The following is a 14,998-nucleotide window of genomic DNA, read 5'->3' on the forward strand; positions in this document are numbered from 1 at the left end:
CGGCCCTCAACAGCACTCGGCCCTCAACAGCACTCGGCCCTCAACAGCACTCGGCCCTCAACAGCACTCTGCCCTCAACAGCACTCGGCCCTCAACAGCACTCGGCCCTCAACAGCACTCGGCCCTCAACAGCACTCGGCCCTCAACAGCACTCGGCCCTCAACAGCACTCGGCCCTCAACAGCACTCGGCCCTCAACAGCACTCGGCCCTCAACAGCACTCGGCCCTCAACAGCACTCGGCCCTCAACAGCACTCGGCCCTCAACAGCACTCGGCCCTCAACAGCACACAGCACTCTGCACTCAACAGCACACAGCACTCTGCACTCAACGGCACACAGCACTCTGCACTCAACGGCACACAGCACTCTGCACTCAATGGCACACAGCACTCTGCACTCAACAGCACACAGCACTCAACGGCACACAGCACTCTGCACTCAACAGCACTCTGCACTCTGCTCTCCGCTCTCCGATGCCTGCCATCTACTTTCAGGGCCCCGTCTGTTGCTGCGGTGTTTAGTTTGGCTCAGCCGGGGAGCAGAGAGCTGGGCGCTGCTCCGGGTGACGTGCTCCGTTTCAGAGGGTGCCGTGCCACTTCTTAAAAGAAACACTCACAGTGTTATGCAATCTGCAATTCGGGTGGCAGGACGGAAAGAAAGATTGTTTCCCCGCAGCCCAGCCGCAAACAAACACTGTTCCTTGAAACGTGTCTCTGAGATCCCTTAGATGGGAGTCCCCCTAAGATCCTTCGACCCTTGGACAGTACAGGACATGTAAAACCTTCACTATGATGAGAGACTGAACAAACACTGTGTTCCCAGTGATGGTTCTCTTGTGTGGCATGATAGTGAGTGTGGGGGGATAGGGTGGGTGGTATGCTCCTCTCTAGCTGCATTGGGCGTGAATAGTATTGCTTTATGTATATTGATGTTATGCCCTGAAGTGTTTTACTTGGAACCTTTCTATGGTTTATGTACTGTGCATGTGGAGACGATTGTTCAAGCTATGTAGTGCCCAGGACTGCGTTGCCTAGGATAAAATAATACAAGTTGTGTTTTAAAAAATAAACAAAATCAGGTGACCTGGCTACTTGATGCCAGGACGTGGCATTGCAGATCTTGGGTGCTAGGTGCAGGTGGCTGGCACAGTGTCGCACCTTGGCGCCTGCCTCTGATGCCCAAGCTGCCTATTACACCGCCGAGACTGGCTGTTTCTTGGCATCTTGCACAGAAGCGCTAACTGCACCTACTGCTCTCTGTTCCTGCAAGCCGCAGGCAGAACTTCTAATTCGCCTACTCACTGCACTCCTTTTACGAGCTCATCTAAATAAAAGGCGGAGCCTACCAATGCGCGGTCTGTCCGTGTAACCTTTAGGATGTTACCACGTCTCTGCACCAGGTGCACTAACCATCTGACCTATCGCCTGTACTAAAAAGTCAAGCATCAGAAAGCAATGGGTACTGACGTCTTGCAGGTGAGCACCCGTGTACTCACAAATGCGCATGACTTCAGGGTACTGGTTGCCACACCCAAAGCCTATCTGCCTACTTCGCCTCCGTATTTCACAAAAACCTTCATGGAGCTAGCATTGCATGTAGTAGTGAAGCAAGGATGCCATGGGCCCTGGTGAAGCAAGGAAAATGGCACTTTTGACTGCCGCTGAGACACTAAAATACAGCATTGTCCGGGTTTATGCCTCCCCCTTAGGCCCAAACGATTGGGTCCCGGTGCCACTGCACCTGCTGCTCCAACGCTACGCCCCTGGTGGTACGCAAACGCGAGGCTCCTATGGCGTGCCCGTTCGTTGTATTTCCCATGGAGAAGGGTGTTGTGACCCTCTGGGGTGGGGATGTCAATGGAAAGAACTGCCTTGCACACTCCAGGCTGCTGGTGACAGGAGGTGAACAATGAATAACAACGTCACGTATGAGGATAATGGCTTCACTTGGCGAGTAAGACTGGCAACAAAAGCATCCCAGCAAAGAGGGGCACTGGGGGCGCCACGTACAGCATAGGAAGGTGCCCCCACCCCACCCCGACAAAGAATAGAACGCTCCGCGGCGTCCATGTACTACTTCTGGGAGCAGGACAAAGGTCAAAGGGGCCTCGAGCTCTGATGTCAACAATGCAGAACTTACCCTAATGTATCTGAATCTAAACAATGGGTAAGTGACACTTGGACATCTAAGGAGGGACAAAGCACTGCTTCCACAGACGTGCACACAGAGTGCTGCTATAAAGGGCCCCACTAGTGCGGCTTTCGGTGGCAGGAGAGAGGCGATTCCATTGGCTTCTCGAGAGAAGAATGCGGGCGGGGGGCGCTTCTTATTATCGAGTGCAATCAGGGGGCAAAAGGCAAGCTTCGTAGAGAAGACAGCAAAGAATGGTGCACGCACGCCCAGCAACATCCAGTCCAGACACTAAATGCACACGCTCCAGGAAGCCCAAATAAAGTTCAGAAGCTTCGCAGAGCACACAGCAAAGAAAGGTGCACGAGCGCCCAGCATCTGTCTTCAATTACCGTGGGCCCTGACAGCTGGTATTTAAAGAAATATGGCCTTCTGGTGCGCGTGACCGCACGGAATATACCATAGGCGGAGCTACTCTACCGCCTATGGCCTATTGCGTGCTCTCTTCTAAAAACACACGCATGCGAGGGCCAATTGCCATGCAGCTGGCAAAAAAAAATAGCTAAATGCACGAGCATTCTGGAATTCGGTAGGTACGATTTCCGAACCCCTCAGAAAAGGACTCTTGGGCTCCGCCCACACTGCTACGCAGTGTGACGTAGGCCCGAGCCCTAAAAAGTGTGCATCCTAGACCAAAATGTATGTATTTTCAGAACTCCTAAGCTGATGTTTGGAAAAAATTGTTACATTTCCAAAATATATTTAAAGCTGGTACTTGATTTATAAATCATGTGGCATTGCAGGGACTTATAAACATTATTACTTTGGGGACAGTGGCATTTCATCTGTGGCTGTTATCTATTACCCATCTAAAGGCATTCCAATTTGTCAAAGTATTTTTATGGTCTGGCTTGACAGCGTAGCTGTTGCCAAACAATTATGTGAGCATCATTCTGGAGATTCGCTTCCTGTTTCTGCTCTCCGGTCTCGACACCTGGGCACTTTGACGAACCCCTGACGGCATGCCTGACTGCTAAACATTGGCTGCGGGCTAACAATTGATGGCGTATTGCCCTAATAAAATATGAGGCATATGGTCGGGTGTGATCGATACTTCTGCCCTTGATGCTATTTATACATGAGAATCCATTCACATTATTGAGTGCCATCGAACAGAAATAATTCAGAATTCCGGAAGGAAGTGCCTATAAGCTGACAAACGTTGTTAATGACCATGGCTTAGATCTACCCTGAAGAAGTCCGCTTCAAGGACGCTTTGGCTGTGCCACTTTCAACAAGTGATGCTTATGACTTTTTTTTTAATAAATTTGTTTTGGAATAAAGAACATTTTGGAAGAGCACTGCTGCCTGGGAATAAATTGTATATTTTTCTTCCCTGCAAATTGAGAAGTGGTGCACCTTTGCTTTTGTTTGAAATCATTCGGGAGGTGCTCCTCCCACATGCTAAGAGACAGGAGTACATATTTTGACTGGACAGAAGTTGTGTGCTTCGTCAAAGCAGTGCTTACCCTCCACACAGCTGTGATCTTTCTATTTATCCTGATGCCTAAGCTTGAACATCCCGAGCCACACACAATGGTGTAATGCTATTAAAGGGTCTTTGATAACTAGATAATTTATGGTGTTTTTCTCCGACAGCAGCACAGATGGGAGGAGGGTAGTCATCAACTACATGATGGTTAGGTCTGTCACCTGACCTTCTAACCTACACTAATATTACTCTACAGTTCTTTCCTTACACACAAATATCTATCCATTTCCATAGTATTTACTTGTAATGCTTTATCTTACTGTACAATATTCCTTTTGAAGCCAGACCTATTGGCATCGCCAATGCTTATTTACATTACTTCTGGCAACTCTGCCTATCGCATTTAGGGGATTAGTGCAGGTAATCTTGCATAGGGTGGTCACTAACATAATCTTGCCTGATGTGTTCCCTATCTCAGCGCTAATATTAGTAGTAGCTTGTGATAAATGTCATTTGAAAGGTTGGAGACCCCTGAGTTAGACCATGGTGGCAGTAAGTGTGCAGAAGTGAGTAAAGGGGCATGGACACAAAGGGGAATGGGTAAACAACTGGGATAGTGGACACATGAGCGGCAAGAAAGGGGCCCTTTTGGAAGTGTCTGAGGAATTATGGGCCCTCTTGTTATGTTATGTTATGTTATTTTTATGCTTCTATAGCGCACGGCCACTCCACGGAGTATCCCGGCGCTTTATCGAAGGTACCCACCAAGTACGGGAGAAACATAACACTGAAGGGACATGTAAAAAACAGAACAAAAGCAGCACCAGTTTAAGGGAAAAGCCATGTTTTAAGGGCCTTTCGGAAGGACAATAGGCTAGAAGCCTGTCTTAAAGAAATTGGAAGGTCGTTCCAAGCACGAGGAGCCAAATAACGAAAGGACCTCTTAACATAAACAAATGATTAAGAAAAGGTAAGTCAAGGCAGTCGGGGTGGCTTGGACAACACTAAAATCCTTACCTACTACGGTGACCTTCTCTGATTCCATGCAACAAAATGCCTATCTACAGGTTTAACACAGTGTAATAGTAATCCACCCAGAAAGCCCTGTTGGCTTAAACATGTTTTTCACAGTAAATATGCAGGTCTACTTACTATGTTGTACCTTTTCATAATAACAGATCAGAGTTTTCGCATCTGACATAACCTTTCCCAGTCAACCAAAGAGGCCTATAGTCTTTTTCATTAGCTTGTCGGAGTCCCCGCAGGCATACTGTATTGAGAATAAGTTTTCCCAGAAGGCACACAGCCATAAAATGATATGCAAACGTAACAAAACAATATACAACACCTCATAATAGAGCCAACGATTATCAAAAACAAAAACATGCCTGTTTGTCAGAGTGACTAACCAACACGAAAAGTTTGCCTACTATGATGATCATGCTATTCTACATAACTAAACTTTAAGCCTTAATGCTGTGTAATAATAATCCACAATGAAAGGCCTATTGACTTTAACATATACATTTCACAATGTAAAAGTTGGATCTACTGAAGTTGTCATAATTTTTCATAATAGGCAGATTAGACCTAAGGCATTTGACATACATTTTCCTTCTAAATCAGTCAAGCATTCAATCACTTATTTTTCACCATGATTAACCTCTGCCTGTAGTATTGAGTATAAGCTTTTGTGAAATGCAAAACCAACCCTGTTTTTCAGAAGCACACAGCCTCTTCCTAATGACAAGCTTTTAGAGAGGAAGATCAGTATGTTGCTGGAGCTTAAGCCCCCCTATCAATAATGCTTCTTAAATTTTCTTTTCTGATGACCATGTAATGTCTGACGACAGCTGCGCTGTCGAGCTAGATCTGATTCATCTTTTGTAGCATAGGATGGAATACAAAATGACAGCTGCCTGATGGGTATTTGCAGATAAATCTGATTACATTGGTGTATTCGATTTCTTATTGTTGGGCCAGTCTAGCATGGACTGGAGCACAGTGCTCTTCTTTCCTTCTTGTAATTTACCACAAAGGCCCCATCGATTCATTAGGAAGACATTTGAAGTTGCCATTACCAGGAGAAATGGCAACTCATGATACAGCATTGCAGATAATTGTTATAGTCATTATTAGTAGTTGTGATTATGACGAGTGAAAGCATATATATATTTTTTGTTAAACATTTTTTCTAGTGTTTACTGTGGGGTCATAAACAGATTCATGCCTTTCTTTTGAACCTGAATTTGAAATAGCATAGAATAATACTTTCAATTTTTCATTTTGCCTCTTTCCTTCTTAGTGAGACGTCGCCGCATAATTTTCAGCTGGACCTGTTTTTCAACAATGTCAGCAAACCAACTGCCACTGTTTTTGATAGGTTGGGAAGGTGAGTCTGTGCTGAATTAAGTAAATGCAAAATCATTAACATATTTTATTTTTGAGAAGATGTATAAGTGTCAATTGTAGAATAAAATAGATGCTACAGCATTTTCGGGTGCCCTTTGTGCGCATAAAACAAAATAGAAGGGGAATGCAGGTTTCACAATGACAGAACAAGAGTAAAACTCCAAGGATTTACAAATGTATTAGGTTTCACCTTGCCTGACCTTTGGTTGATAATTTGGTAATTGGCAAAGACATAGGCATATCTGTTCTGGGTTTGGAGAGAAGGTTGGCTAAGCATGAGCATTATTGTACATTGCTTTTGTTAACTTGCACTGGATCCTTCATTCTCTGAGCTTGATTGAACTGTAATGTATTCAAAATTATTTACATTTGTTCCTTGGCGCTGTTGTAACTTTCTTTTTAATTACATAAAAAAAAATGCCCAACTCACATTTATCAAAGATAATCACAGAATGCTCAAGAAGCTTTTCTTGAAGCTGACTAGCATTATGGCTAACACTGAGCTACTGAATAGCAGGTAAGTAGCGTGTTTAAAGATTACCTCCACTAAATAGTGGGTGGATAAACTAAAGCCCACAAGCCAACTAATCCTGTCAGCTTATTAGTAAATCTTCTCCAAAGTGTATCTGCCAATTTATCTCCACTTCCTTGGAAGGAGACCTGAGATTTAGAGTTTAGGATACCACTCTGAGTGCCCCAACTAGATATCTTTGCTAGTACACTTGGTGCTTTTTGCGAAGGCTACCTCTATTAACTTTGTCTTCCCTGTGTGCAATTCACTGGTAGGTCATTCACCTATTTAGAATCTGGCTATCTGGAAGATTGACCCCCAAACTGAACATTTAAGATCAGCATGCAATTTAAATGAAAATGTTTATGAACTGATGAAGCCCCGGACATAATGAACCATCTTCTAGAGTGGCGGGACATAATCAAAGGCATTTAAGTGCCCAGAATTGCTCAAAATGAATGTGCACTTCCTTTAGCAAGGACTCATTCAAACTCGCCTACTTGCCATGTTATGCAAACCCTTACTTGCACCTGGAGCACTAGTTAAAAGTATTCCTTTAGAGAAACATGAGGAGAAAGAGTGCTGAAATCATGAATTGGCAAAATTATTTAGTTCTCAGTGAAAACTTTTTCACAACAATAACGCAATACATTCTACACCATTGAAAGATGGGCATTTAAAGAAAAGTTAATGGTGGTAGAGCAGCATTAAATCTATCCACACTTGTAGTACGTAGATTATATGTGTTGAGGAGACTTCAAGTACCTGAAATTAGTGCCTCGCACGATCTCCACATGCATGACAGTGGTAGGTTTCATCTAAGAAAAACAGAATTATTTCTCTACCAATTATAGAAAGCAAACTCTTATCTCTGTTTTCTGCAATATTTTTTGGTGACCTCCACATTTTTACAGAATCTGTGACTTTACCATAAACCACAGAAATCAACCTCCATGTCGCTTCAGAAGATTTAAAACAAAAACCTGTCTTTAATTCAGGAATTGCAGCTGAAAGAGAGACTATACTCTTGCCACCAGAAATGTCCCCTCCTTCAAAATAATCCTCTTCCTACAGCCATGCAGATCTTGTCTATTATGGAATCTGTTGCTTCCTGCATTGTATTCGTACCTTAGACTGGCTGATCTATGGGATCTGTTTAGCAATGTATAAAGAATCGGTGTTGCCCAAGGTCAGGAGGCTGGGAGGCTAATTTGAATCTAAAACACACAACTATACAATCTCTAAGTTGGTGGTGTCATAGAAAGAACAAGTTGAAGAACGTCTCAGTCTGTTCCCAATCCATTCACATATATAACAGATGCTTCTATGGTAAGTTGGGGAGCACAAGCTAATGGCCAGACAATTCTAGGAGTGTGGTGGCAGAGAAGTCCTACCTTATCAAAATGCTATAGCTGAAGGCTGTCCACCAGGTTCAACAGTTCTCCTTTCCCTCAAGTACACCAGAAAGTGTCTTTCAGCAAACAGGCAACACAACAACCATAAAGGAACAAGATCCAGAACTTCTTGCATACCAAGAAAAGCAGAATGCAGAGACTTGGTGTCCAAATATCCAGACCATCAAATCCAGTGCCTTTTGATGAAATCCTTAGTTCTTTGCCTGATTTCTTTTCTGCCAGAGGGCAATCAACTGCTCAAGAAATGGAAGGCAAGTGTGATCCACTTCTGTTACACCATTTCCACACCTCTGGTAATTTCCAGACCTCCTCCTCCTGTCAGAGACAAATTAAAAGATTGCCTTGAAGATGGGATCTACTGTGCAGGGCGAAGGGCAGCATTCTTCTTCACAATCTTTTGTCGCTAAATTAACTAACCTGGTCCCTGAGCACCTACAGTACAAGCATTGGACTTATCTTCTGGACTGCATAAATACTTTGAAAGAGGCCACACATCCCAACCACATAATGCTTTTATGCTTTCAAGTGCTTTATGGTGTTTGAATAATTTGATTGATGCAATAATTTGTGGAAAAGATACCTTGATTGCAGATCTTCTGTAAATGTTAAGTTTGTGGGAAGTGTGTCTGCCTGAACAGTTTGCTAGCTATACGTTTTGTGTTCTCACGAATCTTAAAAAGTCTTTAAAAGTCAAGTGTTTCTGAGAACCTATGCTTCTTTCCCTTTGAATGTAATATTGGATGCTCATGAAAATCCAATTATGTTTCCCTCTTTTTTGTTACTCCAAAATACTGTACTGAATAACATTTTGTAGAACAACCAATGGAAATTAATCTCTACCTTTCTGGTTTCAAGAGTCTTAATCGCAATCAGATATGCAGATGAATTAGGCCACACTTTGGAATCTGTTAAATTGGCATTTTCTGATCTTGTTTATTTTTTACTCCATTTTCTTGATTCCTACCACCCAGAGCTAATGAAGTTGTTATTTTATTATGGTGCTTTTTAAAAGGTATTGAAGTTCCCATGATGGAAAATGAAAAGTTACTTACTGATCCTAGTTCACCATTGTGGGTTTTGTCATTGAATTCATAAACTATCTATCTATCTATCTCCCTGGAAAAGTCAGACAAAATGGATATATAAACAATTCTAAGACCATTAGCAGTCATAATGAACTGAAGACTATCTGACACTTTAACGCATTGTGGGACTATGGAGTAGAATTCTTTTTTTGTCAATGTCCACACTGTGATGTTACTGTCAATCTGTACCCATTTTCTTTCCTTTCTCCTTTTCTATTAAGCCGTATTTAATTCTACATGTTTAGGAAAAAGAAAATGTTTTCCATATTTTCATCAAAGAACTGTTTATTTACAGAAAGTGTTTTGGGACACCTACAAATATTGTAGTGTCTATTAATTAATTAGGTAACCAAGATGGTTATTAAGGATTTGTTGTGTTTTCTATGGAAGTTAGTAACTTTTCCTGTTCTGTAAAATAATAAATACTATATTCTGCTTTTTCCCGTGTTTTAGTCCTTGTCAAGTAATGTACTCTATGATTTCACATATGTGCAAAAATGATTATTTCATTTTGCTTTCTGTTTTTTTACAGCCTGGATTATGATGAGAACAACTCTATTATTTTTCGGCCCAATTCAAAGGTAAGTTCTGGAAAGGATCCAATTTCTAGACTATTCATTGACAATTAAATCTGCAACCTTAGTGGTTTATTGATGTTTTTTCCAATGCACATCAAGATAAGAAAATGTTCATGCTGCACTTAAAAAAAAATAAAAAAAATATGCCAGGTCAGGGTTGACAAAACATCTAGACACTCTCACTTCTCTTAACGACATTCTCAGCCCTGTCCGTGAAGTTAACAGTAAGCTATGAAACGTGATTGTCATGGCATATGGATTAAATGTCATGGCACTGTTTTCACAAATCTCAATAGTTAGTCTCTGGTGCCCTACTGGCTAATGTCCAAACCTTTCAGTGTGACAGTTAAAGTTATAATGCTCTTGTCACCAAGCTGAGACTTTTATTAATGATCCACTCCATTGCAGAGTTTTTTTAAATGTCAATTAGTTTCATATTGCACTGACATTTTTATAAATATTTTTTAAATAAACATGCCAGGCCAAAAATAGCAAAACCTCTTCTTGCTTTCTCTTTGCACTCCCCCCACCCCTCAATTTTTCTGTCCTATCAACGATGTTGCAGTCAGTTTTGGAAGCATATGGCCATGAAATGTGAGATTGAATGACCTAGATATGTTTTCTCCAATCTCACTGGCGAGTCACTGGTGGTTTAATGGTGAAAGGCCAAGTTGCTCAATGTGAAAGTGTAAGGTTCTAATATACCTTTTTTTAGGTTTCAGCTCTAGACAGCGCATGATGCGTTTCGAAAGAGACATGGTATTTATACTTTGTGAACGTCAACCCGCCCATAGGCTTCCCATTTGCTGGCACCATCATCACTTATCTATTCTTCCTATTTGTCCATGGCATGCATGCTTCATGCCTCTTCCTGTGTTTAGCTCTCCCAGATACCAGGGACCAATTACTACTATCCATTACCTGCTCCCATTTAATGACTGATTTAGAGATTCCTTTTTTATTGTTAAGGAACCCTTGTTGGGGGACGTGGCTTTGCTAGCGATTAATTGATACGTGTGTATCCGGACCCCTGCTAGCCTTTTAATCTGAACTACAGCACCGGGGCAAGTTACCACCGCTCCAAGAGAAGCCTCTACCCTCGGCACCTTTTGGCATCTGTGAGAACCACTGAACCCGGCTGCCGGGCTCCTGCGCGGCACCTATGATTCCCAGCCGGGGCCTCGTGGTGCCGGTTCTACCATCTTGCAGCCTTGCGCTCTGGTCCACCCTGCACTTGGAACGTAGGTGTGGGAGTGTGTCCCAGATGCTGTTACCGGCCGCATTGGACTGACCACGCAGCCTGATGTGACCTCTCTCCCCTGCTCCCAACTAGCTCCGAAGCAAAAGTGGGGACTGGCGTGATTAGCCCATGGCAGCTGGAGGGTATGAGCCACCATCTTTGCTGGGGGACTTTGCTCCCTGTGGATGCCGCTACTGGGAAGCAAAGCTGTGGTTATATAGGCAGCTGAAACAGACTGGGAGACCACAGAATAATAACTGCTGAACCTGCTAACCACCAAGCAATGCCCCTCTAACTGGTCAGCTGCTTTACATTGTTTTTGGGAGGAGGGGCTTAGCTGAGCTGCTGCACAGAACAGGTGGTTTGGAGAGACACTGGATAGAGGACAGATATTGGTCTCCTGACACAGGTCTCCAGCCCTTCTTTTGCTTCCTCTTGAGAACCACCACATTGCCTGGTGCTGCCTGGGTCAGTGCGGGTGGCAGCCTCCCGTACCACTGTGAAAGGTCATTCTTGTGTTCCTCCTCTGGCCTCCTCTTGTGGCAGAAAACTTCCTCTACTGCTATGGAGTCCTCTGATTCACCCATCAGGAGCTAATTCTGGATACGCTCCCCAGTGCGGCCTATATGGACAACGTTCTGCAGGAACTTAGGTCTGAAGTCGGCTCTTTTGAATCTGAAGTCAAGACCTGCATACACGAACTTAAGCGTGAGTCAGTGAACTGGGCAAGCTTATGTACGACCTGGAGCATTCTGTTGATGCTTGCTCGGAAGATCCAGAAGCTCCGTGAAGCAGGGTTACGACTCGGGAGGAGCAACAGATCAAACTGCAACTAAGACGGGAGAATTTAGTAAACATTCACATCAGAGGTATTCCCGAGGACACTGATAATATGGCCTAACTGCCAGCTTCCTGCATGCGATCCGCGGGGATGATGACACCTCTCCCCCAGCCCTGGATAGAGCCCACCGAGAGTCCCCCGCCCCAGGGCGCCCTGACTTCACCCCGACAGTCTACCATGGGTGCACTTTTTCACCAAGAAGGAGGCTATCCTGCAAGCTTCAGGACGAAAGGCAGACCTGGTCTTCCATGGTCACACTGTTCAGTTGTTTCAAGACATTGTACCTGGAACCATGCGACAGTGTAGGGACTTCCTTCCGGTCACAAACTGCGGGATCTTGACATTCGCTACCTTTCGCCATCATCTTCACATGGGAGGGCAAATGCCGGGTTCTCTGCACGTTAAAGGAGGCCAAACAACTTTTGAACTTAGTCTGACTCACGGTGGGGAGTCCTTCTCCACCTCGCTCTACCACAAGTGTACCTCCACGCCCCATGTGGACCACAGTGAAATCTCAACGCTCCAACAAACAGAGTAAAAAACTCGCCTCCTGCCAAACCAAAAAGGACATTAAACAACACCTCCGCAACTTGGAAAGAAGCTCCGCACCGGCCCCTCTTCCTCTATCTAGACTGAATTACCTAGCTACTACTGACCTGTCAAGGCATGAGATGTATGTCCACACACTGGCCGTGGATCCTGGGAGGCTCGGAATGCAGGTGAACCTTGTTGCACGGCTTTCACCAACGGGGACCTAGGGACACCCCATCCCTCTCTATGACCCTCAAGGTGCTGACCTCTTGGTGGTGGCCTCAGCTGGGTCTGAATGCTTTAAATCCCTGGAATGTTCATGAACGCCCCAAGACTGTTCACCGCCCTGACCCTCACTGGCTGCGGGGGTCTGGGGCTCGTGGGATTTCCTGACATCTCTGTGATCCCCCCCCTCGACTCGACCCTCAAGAGAGTGACTTTTCTAGAAAGGCTCATGCACGAGAGCACTTGCCATATCAACACCTGAATGAAGTAGTTAGGCCGAGTTGGTCTCTCAATGTTTGAGTTTCTAACTTCTTCCTTCTCCCACTTAGAATGATCGATTCACCGGGGTGTCTCCCTACTCATAACCCCTACCCATGCCTCGAGCACACACACCACTACAACCAGACATTTGATGACAGAGGATGTTTTTGCCCTGGCTTCCCTCACCTAACTATGTCCCCGCCCCTATTTGTCCACATTTCTCTGCCCAAACTACAGGTCTGTCATTAGCTTCTACTCTGGGTCCCACCCCCGTGTGAGGCACCATAAGCCTCTTTAGTCGCTCATCACGGGCTTCAACCAGTCCCCGTTACCATGGCTAGCTCCCCATACACCAAACTATTGTCCCTTAATATGTGGGGATAAAATGCTTCTAACAAAAGGGGTCTGGTGTGGCGTTACCTCCTCCTGCAGGACCCCAATATTATCTTCTTGCAGGAAACCCATCGCTTACGCCATGATACCCACTGCATGTCCCATCCAAAATACCTTATTTGCCACTGGGTATACGCCACAACTAAAACAGCTTTGTCTGATCGAAGCCATGTCGCACATGGGGTTCAGTTAGATTTAGAAGAGCACTCCTACCTGGAGCAGTGATATACACATGCCACTAGCTCACGCATGGCACCATTAGCAGGTTAGATCGCATATTTGTAACGCTGCAGACTGCGCCTAGAGTGCAAGAAGTAATCCACCTCACACGTTATTGATCTTATCATGTGCTGGTGGCATGTACTTTCCAGTGGAGGAATTATTCCCATTCCTCCTACTCATGGAGACTCCCTTCGAAGATACTACAGGACCAGGTGGTTGGGGACACAATAGCAGAATCTTTGATGAGCTATATTGACTCCGACTGGACACCCAGAGCCAAGTTACGGAATGGGAGGCACTGAAGGCAGTGTTGAGGGGTTCATGTCTGGTTCTTTCCTGTGGTGTGCTGTAAAAAGGCATAGCCGAATTCGACCAAGAACCCTTCAGTATTTGCCCGGCGTTAGCCGCCTCTCATACCATTCAATATTGCCAAACAAAGAGGCAGGCGCTGGAGACTGGAAGGCAGGAAACAGGAGTTTATTCCGACGGAGCAGAACACGTCAAATCAGACAACCGGGTATCTTCTCGAGGTGCTCTAACCGCATCTCTGAGGCCTGGCCTCTTATACACAAGTTTATGGCTTTATTACATTCATGACATCCGTGGTATTGCTTTGAAGTACGAAAAAGGCATCTTTGGAATCCCCGGTTCAGGCCTGTTCTCACACATATCTACAGTAGGGGTCCCCACCCAAATCTCAGCATGATGGCTATCGGGCAGCTGGACATTCCGCTGGGAACAGGAATGCGGGCGATCGGTCAGATCTAGGGGTGTGAAGGCATTGATTAATCCCCGCTCCTTTGATGTGAGGCGAGGTCCTACTGTAGGGGGCAATAAACTGCATCTGTTGGGCTCGGTGATGGCCTGGGATCAGGCCGGACAATCGGGCAGGGAGGAAGAAGTCATCAAAGGGCCTGTTCTATGAATGAGATGAAAGAGAGGGGGTTCAGCACGGGATGTGGCTCGGAGACAGGGTCGCGCTGAAGGTGCGTTTATGGCCCAAGCAGGAGAGACCGGGGGCTGTCGGGGCGCGGGGGGGATGCTTGCGAGGCCGGGGAGTGAGGGGGAGAGACGCGCAGGCTATTGGCAGCGGGCACAGAGGCTATGGCACACAAAATGGCTGCCACTTACGTGCATGAAGGGGCCTAAAAAGGGACAAGATGGCGTGGCCACTGTTTCACGATTTTCACTTTACTTTCAACAGTGGCTGTGGTGAACATAAATGAACGCCGCTTATGTATACCTAATTTAGTCATTTTCCACAGTCCCCAGTTTTTATCATAAGTTAGTTCATTTCTGTTCATGTCACAGGTGAGGATGTACAAGCCGACATTAGTTATACAATTCGCTTTGGTAGCCCATATACATTACGGGTAGATGGAAATAATTCTGCTATCAATGCTGACAGAATCGTACATAACCATATGTAGTCAATGTGATAGGCGAGGAGGCAGTGCATACAAAATTACATTAGCTGTGTCATACATTAGACCTGGAGATGGGGACATTACTTAGATGATGTAGGGAATTCGTTCGAATACAAACATGATGTCATACAAAAAAATGTTCTGGCAGAATAAGGGCTATTAAGTACATTGCTTGAGGTCTGGACTCCGTGGGGATCAAAACTAGACAGCATGTTCATGTGTATGACTGGTGTT

At 44.9% G+C, this 14,998-nt stretch overlaps 1 protein-coding gene across 2 annotated transcripts in view; it reads left to right on the top strand.

Moving 5' to 3' along the window:
- The window catches only part of VIRMA (vir like m6A methyltransferase associated), a 731,013-nt gene that overhangs the window by 90,670 nt on the left and 625,345 nt on the right, over positions 1–14,998 (top strand). For both annotated transcript variants that reach the window (XM_078687022.1, XM_078687023.1), the window contains exons 3-4: positions 5,929–6,015; positions 9,579–9,627. In XM_078687022.1, the coding sequence (XP_078543148.1) occupies positions 5,929–6,015; positions 9,579–9,627 (136 nt within the window). The remainder of the gene's footprint in view (positions 1–5,928; positions 6,016–9,578; positions 9,628–14,998) is intronic.

Source organism: Lissotriton helveticus, chromosome 4_1 (genome assembly GCF_964261635.1).
Source record: "Lissotriton helveticus chromosome 4_1, aLisHel1.1, whole genome shotgun sequence".
In the NCBI taxonomy this organism is placed as follows: domain Eukaryota; kingdom Metazoa; phylum Chordata; class Amphibia; order Caudata; family Salamandridae; genus Lissotriton; species Lissotriton helveticus.